General features: G+C 40.9%; 1 protein-coding gene across 1 annotated transcript; it reads right to left on the bottom strand.

Moving 5' to 3' along the window:
- Window positions 1-284: 284 nt before the first annotated feature.
- Window positions 285-9,407, bottom strand: LOC137262071 (uncharacterized). The gene is made up of 8 exons (XM_067799856.1): window positions 9,066-9,407; window positions 6,879-6,969; window positions 5,508-5,672; window positions 4,404-4,657; window positions 3,339-3,551; window positions 2,706-2,850; window positions 857-935; window positions 285-390 (listed from the first exon to the last, which is right to left on the bottom strand). Exons 1-8 carry the CDS (start codon window positions 9,405-9,407, stop codon window positions 285-287), a joined length of 1,395 nt encoding a protein of 464 aa, XP_067655957.1.
- Window positions 9,408-9,647: the final 240 nt, after the last annotated feature.

Here is a 9,647-nt window from a genome sequence, read left to right on the forward strand (position 1 = left end):
AGGTTTACACAGTGTAGTTTACAGAATCTAACATAAATACGATCTATCAAAACGATTATAAATTTACATAAAATGGTATACGTAATCATTAAATCACCAGTCAAGAGTAAATTTCCTTGGAACATTCGTACAAAGAATCTCTTGTCTAAGAGATCTGTCGTTTCGACATGTTGGTTGTGACATAAAAGAATAATTATGTAAGTAATCAGTGTAACATCGCAAAGGTAACCCAGTAGGACAAGCATACTGATTTTCCTACACATCCTCGTCTCTTCACGGGGTCATTAGAGTGCAGGGACTACCAGTGTCAAGGGCTCAAATAGCCGGAAGGTGCTACCCGCTTCCAGGTTCAGGCGCAAGTCGGGGTTGTTGCACTGTCTTCTGGTGGAACTGCAATATAAACCAAATGAGATAAACGCCACACAAGATCGGGAAACTTACACTTCAGTCACAATACCGTAGCTAGTACCTTACCACTGGCATTTAGACATTTAATCATGTACATTGTTTTATACAGTACTTTTCCACCCCAAGATGGTTTTCAACAGGTTTGTTTGATGATACTTGATTACATCGCGTTCGCTCGTTTGATACTAATTCTGTAACTCGTTTGATTATGATAGTATTACACGAAAGGTCTTTTTGTATCCTTTTTGTACAGTCTACGTATTAGATGTCGGATGGATATTGGTAACAGGTACATTCCTTCACTCTGTTTCAAGCCTTTGGTTTCATCGTTCAAAACGTCCATGCATTATCATTGATAATATAACATCACAAACAGGAGGGGAAGTGGGAGCCTAATGATTAAAGCGTCCCCTCTCCTACCCGGAGTTCCATGATTCGTTAGTCTTACACAGTCCATTCACTGTTCGATTTGCGCAGAGATCCTTTGTTTGCATGGGTTGTAAGGCTCCAGGTGCTGCCATTGAAGCCTGATGGAGAGCAAACGATGCAGCCGGTTTGAATATAAATATGTATTGTCATAAACCTTATTGATGCAGTAGTAGAAGAATAGTTACGTAACCGTGTAAAACAATAAGAAAACCTCGCCGAATCGCTTGCGTTCTGCCAGTCTCAGCTTATTATTGAATGTGCGCATTTGTTTACAAACAATAGAAAAGTCCGGTCACGTGATATGCAAATTAGCCTGTGGCAGTGATGTTATGCTGTTATCGCTGCGCCGGAATGTGTAAGCGTCTGCGCGACACACCGAAGACCCGGATTCGATTCCATTTCTGGTCGTATATTGCTGGAACATTGCTAAAAGCTGTCTAAAACCATGCTCATCACTCACTCAAGAACAGGACAAATGCCATCCATTTTCCTCATTTTCATTTGTTCAGTGCCTCAAAGAATATGTTGGCAATTAACAAAACAACTCGTAATTGCATACAATCTGTAGTTCCTGAAATGCAGCTAAAAGACTCGCATCTATACCACTGACATTACTGATCATGTATATCACATATTAAATATTACGACATGCACAGCAATGTCGGTTACCCATTGCTCAAATCCGGTCACATACCGTAGGAATATTTTTCCTATGCTAAACTGGACCCTGGACCACGCGCGTCCCTAGTAACAACATGTCGTCAAGGGTTTATTTGCGTTCTTTGTAAACAAACACTAGACGACGCAGTTTGGTGTTGCAACGTTCCCGTTGGGGTCAATACTCTCCAGAAACCCATGGAATCACTAAACAAGAGTTGCAGTCTATTCGCAGTGTACAAAAGTCACTCTGTCCGTGCAACTGTGGTCACAGTATGGTCAAGGTGCCACTTTGCTGCAGCTCAAATTATGGCCGTCATTGACCAGAGTGTATACATATTGTCTCCCTGTGTTTATCAGCAAACTGGCGATTCTGAGAGAACGTATGGGACAAGCCAATCAGAAAAAAGCTAACACAAATTCCCCTTCTCTTCTCCCATCTTCCAATCGCCCTTTCTCTTGATGGTTTAAGCCCCAAACGACTAGCTATAGGTTTCCCGCCAGGCGCTGGAGTCCGCCATGACACTTCCAAGCGGCAATCATCACGCATGCTTTGACTTCTGTAGACCTGAGAGGGGTCAGTCACAGAAATGCTTTAGCGTTTGGGCCACAAATGTCGCGTCTGTGGCAGTGTACCAAAAATAGTCCCCACATTCACTACAGCTATGTCCATGTGTTTACCTGCTGTAGGATATTGACACGTCTACAGTAACCTCTCGCTTAGTCTAATACGAGTTTCGTCTTCGAGGCTTGATCGTGCATTCCAACACAGGTCATGCTGACCTAACCTCGTTCACAAATAAAAAAGATATACATCGGTCGCCAATTTGATTGTCTCATTCTTTCAGTCCAGAGTGAAAGCATTTAGTGAGAGTACTCGTCTAGATAAATTCGTTACCATGAGTTCGCTAGTTTAATGTGGAATTTTATCATGTGTCCGAGTTAATACGTTCGAGTGTGATATTCAACTCGGACACATGATAAATCTCCATATCAAGCTCACGAACACACGGAAAGTCATGTTATTGATATGGTAAGCTCTTACCTTTAATGTAGTCTGGTAGACTACTACTACTACTACTAACACTATGATTTAACTGCTTCTGGTACCACAAGTACTGGAAGAACGACTATAAAACAGACAACAGTGACTTTAGTCGTAAACAATTAATTGAAAGGCGTTAATGCCCTTGCATTCACAGTATAATTACCGTCTGACTCCGCCACAGAGATGTACATAGGAGAAGCAACGAAACAGATTCCACAGTGTAGGGCACATCGAAATACAACGAGCTGATTATACGAGGACAACGCTGCAGTGAACATGTTCCTCGAGGAATAGAAGGACCTGTTTGCCTGAAAGAATAAGGTGCTTTCAGTAAGAGCAACATAAACATTTGACAGACAGACTGTTATCTGGTTGATTGTAGACGCGAAGGGCGTTCGGGTGGCCTAGTGGTTAAATCGTTCTGCGTATAACCATACTTACCCTCTCCAGACAGGTGAGCGTACATAATACATGTATATGTACATAATACACATACAAGTGTTTCCATATATATCTTGCATGTGGCACTAAATACTGTATTCTGTATACCTTAAAATATCAATGCTCTCTCAGTGAAAACATCAGTTTACCAGTACGGACAGGTATCAGACATCATTTTGAACGCACCCACGCGCACATACATACTTTCGACTTTGTTGTTTGGTATTTTGTTAACCCAGGAACCACACTATACAAGGGGTCTGAACCAAGTATAATATTTTTACTTCTCGAGCACTGTCTGAACAATGGCTGTGACTTCTGCCTGGTACGAAGTCTCCACTGGTGTAAAACTAACCGTGTGATTGAAAGCAATTCCTACTCCTCTGAGATCTAGTTCATTTTCTTTGAGACGTAGTCCTGTTCCTCTGAGATCTAGCACAGCTTGTCCTGCAGCCCCGCAGGTCGAGTTTTCCAAAGGGGAACATCCTACAACTGTCCCCACGTCGACAGCTCTGCTCCTGTTGGTCTTGTTGACGAAGGTTCTATCCAACTTGTTAATGGTCAGATTCTAGCACCATAAGGAAAATAAACAGCTACATGTGAACGTGAAATGTAATCGAAATCTAATCTTTCCTCGAAAATAGAATAATTCGATTACGCTTCGTCAATTTCACCCAAGGAAGCAGACGTGTATGGTAATGGAATTGATCTTAAAAATTGTCTGGTTTAAACATTTAGCAATTTTAACAATAAAATTGAGACTTACAATCGATGTTAAAGAGGTTTCATACCTCTTTTCGTTACTGAACGACAAAAGAAACGCAAAAACATGAAAAAGCGTTCATGTTTATGTCTTCCATTTAAAACTTGACAAATGTTGTTTCTTCTGCTGTTCAGTATACATGGCCGGTAAAACGACAAGCGGGTGGGTGACTACCCTCTTGAAGACATTTGGTATGATGGACATACTTTGTCAGACTAATGTTTTATATGGCGACCGGACATACTCTCGATCTCAACTAGAGTCTTATCATCCACAGCGATTCGCGGTACGATGGCATATGCCAACCAAGACAGTGGACCTCAGCCCACGATCCCGTAAGTCGCATTGTACAGTACAAGGATATCGGTTGCATATGTAAGAGATGGAACATTATCTATGCTTGTGTGAGATTAAATGTGTACACCACCTGAATTTCATGTACTGAATGACCTATGATCGTCGTTGGCGACTTCAGGTCATGATCGATAAATACTGTGTGATAATCTTCCCGATGTCCACGAAATACAAATCACTGCTTTGTCTGGGTTAAGGTTGAGTATGCTTGGTGTGCCCACATTCTGTAGCGTTGAACACCCAACAGACGATACCTAGATTATGTCTGTTTGAACGAAAACCACATGAAAACAAGCAAATTACCTCGATATCCAAGCCAATCTTTGTAAGGACATAATACCCCAAATAGAATCTCGAATGCCACCACGAGCAGTTGTTAACTTGAGTTGCGACAATGAAGTAGGGTGTACTCAGAGAGATGTACTCTGAGGGTGTACTGTTCATTGCATGACAGTACACCTTTACTCGGGAACCATTCAGTAGTCGTGGATACAGCCAATACTCTCCGTCAGTGTACGTGGAACTGAGTTTCCGAACCTCGGGACAGTTGGACACAGCTGGAACGAGAAAATGTCTTTACACTATAGCCGAGTCAATGGGGATATTGTTTTGATATGTCAAATTCTTATGTTGTCATGGATACCTGCACTCGTTTGCCCATGCCTCATTCGTATTTAACGCTGTTTTTGAATGCTTTGTGGCTTCATCACCGCCTGCTTCATTATTTCAATGTAGGAGGCAAATCAATAAATTGGTCTTTAGAAACCCATACTCGTCATGAGAAACGAATAACAGGGTTAGGTTTGCTGACTTGATTCACACATGTCATCATATTCAATCAACGTAGGTCGATGCTTATGCTGTTGATCACTGGGTATTTGGGTCCAGACTTGATTCTTTACAGACGACAGTCACATCACTGGAATATTGCTGAGTGCGGCGTTAAACAACAACCGACAATGTTGGGGTCAGAGCTGGATGTGGAGCAGATTTCACATTACTTCCACGGTACACATCACAAACATGGTGTCAGTTGTAACACAAGGACCCAATAACAAGGGTGAATCAGCACATCTTGTGCACGAGTATGTGGACGATTGTGTTGATATTTCATTACCTCCCCTTCCCTTGACAGGATCATGGGATAATGTTATTGTTTCTGAATGCCCTGTCTATGGTCTCTATTTTACAGTATTCACGCGTCAAGGCAGCTTTTACCCCAGATCACTTACTCTATAAGTCCGCAATGGTAGCCCACCTCTGCAATTGGGCATACTGATGCTAAATCAGATTTCAAATTCAGATATATTGTAAAACTAGAGTCAATGATTTATGTAGGACACACTGTTTGAAATGATTTTAAAAGACGATTATAAGGACATATTAAATATAGCTGTATCAACTCACGCATGCAAGTCATCTTGGTCCATGAACCATCCGGGTTACATGTAACATTTCCGCACGCCACATACCCCACAATGCACTTCAGTGGCAAGGACTGGTTTACAGGGGTGAAGTAGCCGATTGGTGAAGAAGCAATGGAGTTCTCAACTGTTGGTGGAGCGGTGCAGTCTACAACGGACAGACAGTGACTGTTGTTTTACGACGCGTCAGCAGTTTTCCATATAAATCCCCTGACTTCATAGATTTAGAAACGGTGACCATTTAGATATGATTATTGGCTCAATGTTAGAAATGCACATGAAGTCTGCTTGCCTGAGTAAGGTTTCTGGTTTTGTCCGACAACGGCAGTCCTAATGCAGTCTGTATTTGTTAACTGTTTCTTATTCTTTGCCTCACCCAGGAAGGTAGCGGCAGAATTTTGAGAATAAATTTTTCACAAATTGTGTTTGACATTGTAAAACTGAGATCGCTAGGTGGTAGGCTTAAAATAACTTTCTGATGTAGACCGAATCTCTTTGCGTCGGAAAAAAATGCAATTGTTATTGATAGATGTAGGCGATGAAGAATCAAGTCTTGTTATTTATGGGTGTGGAAGGGTGAGAATATCTTCTGATCAAATATGGACATATTGAACTCTTGAGCTTTTGTGAAAATATTTCTGCTAGAGAATACAATTCCTAAACACTTATAATATGGAACAATCTCTATTTGACTATCGTCGATATACTATTTTTCACAGTTAGCCACCGTTGCCTCCATTTTTTATGCTTATGTTTTCTTTTTGTTAATGTATATAGTGAGACCCCACTTCAAACAGTATTCCTTTAAAACATCAATCTTTCGCTGTAAGTTAAGAACCAACTCCGTACACAAAGCTGATAATGATATTGTTATATCGGGGATAGTTTCATTAATGAATATGCTTCTTGAGTCATGAGCTATTATCTGTTTCACAAATTCTCTCACATGTAGCCACAACAGTATAGGTGACAAAACGCAACCTTGTCTAAAACCAGAATACGTCTTGTCGTATCGACTAGCATTACACCCCTGTAGTTAACGAGATATTTATTATCACCTGATCTGTGTAATGGTATAATTATACCAGTATGCCAAGAATCGGGGACCAGACAGGTCTCTAAGACGCGGTTAAACTATAACTTCTATGTGGAAAAAAAATAACGTCCTAACGTTGTTGAATACTTCTGTGGATATACCATCTTCACCTGGAGATTTCCCATTTCAAACTATTAATTATACCCAGAATCTGATTATCAGTGCAGATGCAGATCGAATCTCATTAAACAATAATTTGCTCCGTAATTACGACATTTAAATACAAAATAATAAAATCGATAAATAGTAACTACATACATGCAATGACGCATTCCCTGGAATTGTCGGATGTTTCCACACACCTCGTGTTGTTAGGGCAGTTGTGGCCTCGACAAACACTCAGTATATGCTGGAGGGACAACATGTGTATACAGTATACATCATTAATGGGAACCAGAATACGTAACTATTGTGTGGACATCAGATTTAAAACAGTCACGATTTTAACTATCAATATTGACACATCAAAATGCTTGAAAAAGTTCTAACTAATTAGGGAACATTTACGGGTAAATCTCAACAGCTAGTCAATATTAGCACGAATTTCGGATTACAAATGAAATGTTTTGTTTGCCTTCCTAAACAGCCTATGACGCAGGAAAACATTAACAGATATAATGACTTTTCTAATACTGCACTGTAGATAAGATGTACAAGGATGGTCTAACACTGTCAACTGATGATTAGTACAGTGTTTCCATGCCAGATGAACGTTCTTCGCCAGTTACTGTAATGAAGGAATGTCCTTGTTAAGTGAGAAAGTGAGTAAAGTTTTACGCCGCTTTTAACAATATTCCAGTAATATCACGGCGGAGGAATCCTGCATGGGCTTCATAATATCCATATGGGTAATCGAACCGTTGATTGTTCTCGTCACGGTATGACTGAAATATTGCCGATGTGACGACACATATGAACGCACTCACTCACTCACTCACAACGTACTAACTAACAAGGTAGTTCATAAATTAATATATATAAGAACAAAGATAAATGTTCAAGAGAAATGCGCATTGTATATGTCTGTGAAACATAGTATAACTGGACAAATATTTCTATCAATGTCATTTAATGTGCTTGTTATATATGTGAGTTGCCTGATGCCAGAAATTGTTTGTGTACGGGGAAGTGATGCAGGGTCTGCAGTGAGTGAGTGAGTGAGTGACTAATTATGGGTTCACGCAGCTTTTAGCAATATTCCAGCAATATCAACGGCAGGGGACATCATTAATGGGTTTCACACGTTGTACCCATGTGGGGAATCAAACTCGGGTCTTCGGCGTGACGAGTGAACGCTTTAAAGACTTGGCACACGAGGGACCACTAAGATGCTAGGAAGGGGCTACTAAGTCCAACGTTTCTGTAATTCGTGACTATTATATAGGTACCATACACTCCAAAATGTTTACGATTGACCAAAAACGTTGACTACGTTTGTAGTCATGGCGTAGTCGATTAGAAATCTATACTGAGCTCGATTCTCGACTCCCAGGTGTTATACCGACCCTTAATTTTGACCAACATTATGGTGTACACAGCATTTCATAAGCGTTTCCGTGTTTGGTGTTGTCGATGAGAAGATCAGTACAATGCCACCCAGAGATTTCAGGCCAGATGTATTTGCGCGACGATGAGATTGGCATCAGTGTGATAGATACTCTATAATATGCAAGAAAGGGTCATTGGGTGGGACAATAGGGGCAATATACTGGACATTTTATGTTCTGTTTCCATGGGATGTGGGACGCCGTTGTGCCTATCATGACTACAATCAGAGCGTCCATCGTCCCAGAATCGTCAACGCTCACCTTAAGCACAACCTCAATAGTTATAAGCTACCCAGGGATGCGAAACTAAAAATACGAAACTAAAATAATTACTCCTGCCTCGTCTGTTACTTCTGCCAGTTAAGGGTCATATAAGATAATGTTTATGGCTACACAAGTTGAAATGACGATCAACTGTGTGTTGATTTGTGGCAAGAATTACGGCTGGATGTATTGCATGTATATTTGTGTTAGTTTTCAACTACAGTTTCAGTGTTTGTGCTTTTAATGGCCATTAAGGAGCCAGCCATTGATGACGGGACATAAGGAGACGTATGCGTCAACGTAATAGTCCACCGATCATATTGGCCAAACTAGGCAAGGAGCTGCAAGAGGAGTGCGACAAATTTCCAAGAAGCGTCACACGGAGACTCGCACTCGGTCTGCCTCTACGACTGATTCTGGGTTCAACTAATCATGCCGGTTTTAGGTACTACTGATTCATAATCATCAACTGCAAAGTTCGCCAGCTAACCCAGATCATTCTTCACGATACATGTAGCTGGTGATAATGTGTTCGTCCGTTCCGTATTATGATAAAATGTTGCCCTCACAATCTTGAATTTTTGAGCCACTTTCGAGTACCCCAATCGTTGCCAATATTATATAATGAGCTCACCTGTGGCCAATTGTGTGATTCGGAAAAAGCGAAGGTATCGTCTCTCGTCATAAACGCTGATCCATTGGCTCCCGGCCCAGCCTCTTTACACAGCTCGCATGTGCCATCATCAAGATTAAAGTTATGGGACCGACATGCATGTCTTGACAGACATTCCTTGGCACAGATTACAAGCCCTGAACAAAAGAACGTGTCAAATATAGCTCCTCTCAATCTTGAACGTTCAACGACTGGTAGCTGATTTACTGAGGAGCATGTCTTCCCCACGGCGCCACAAACAATAGCACCATTAAATAGAAGTAATAATAATCTCAAGATGGAATATTTGGTATGACCAGACATGATTTACAGACAGAAAAGACTCAGAATATTTAACTCCTGAATGGGATTATGTCTGATATTTGTCTGTAACCCTGACAACAAGGTATCAATAGGTATTCACTTCTGCTCCCCGTAGCCAAGCAACGGCATCCTTAAACTACATATAATACTCATTTCTAACAGCTGCAGCTGTGATAGACAGATCACAGGATCAACATGCTAATTCAGTGTTTATCTAGCCAATGATTCAGACAAAGAAGT

Source organism: Haliotis asinina, chromosome 14 (assembly GCF_037392515.1).
Source record: "Haliotis asinina isolate JCU_RB_2024 chromosome 14, JCU_Hal_asi_v2, whole genome shotgun sequence".
Taxonomy (NCBI): domain Eukaryota; kingdom Metazoa; phylum Mollusca; class Gastropoda; order Lepetellida; family Haliotidae; genus Haliotis; species Haliotis asinina.

What these genes read in the sequence shown, in the direction of transcription:
- LOC137262071 (XM_067799856.1), bottom strand. Translation starts at nt 9,407, where the DNA reads ATGTCTGGTCATACCAAATATTCCATCTTGAGATTATTATTACTTCTA. An exon ending in CAGGGAATGCGTCATTGCAT is followed by an intron (nt 5,673 to 6,878) that starts GTATGTAGTTAC and finishes TGTCCGTTGTAG; the next exon opens with ACTGCACCGCTCCACCAACA. An exon ending in CTCTGTGGCGGAGTCAGACG is followed by an intron (nt 936 to 2,705) that starts GTAATTATACTG and finishes GCTCTCCATCAG; the next exon opens with GCTTCAATGGCAGCACCTGG.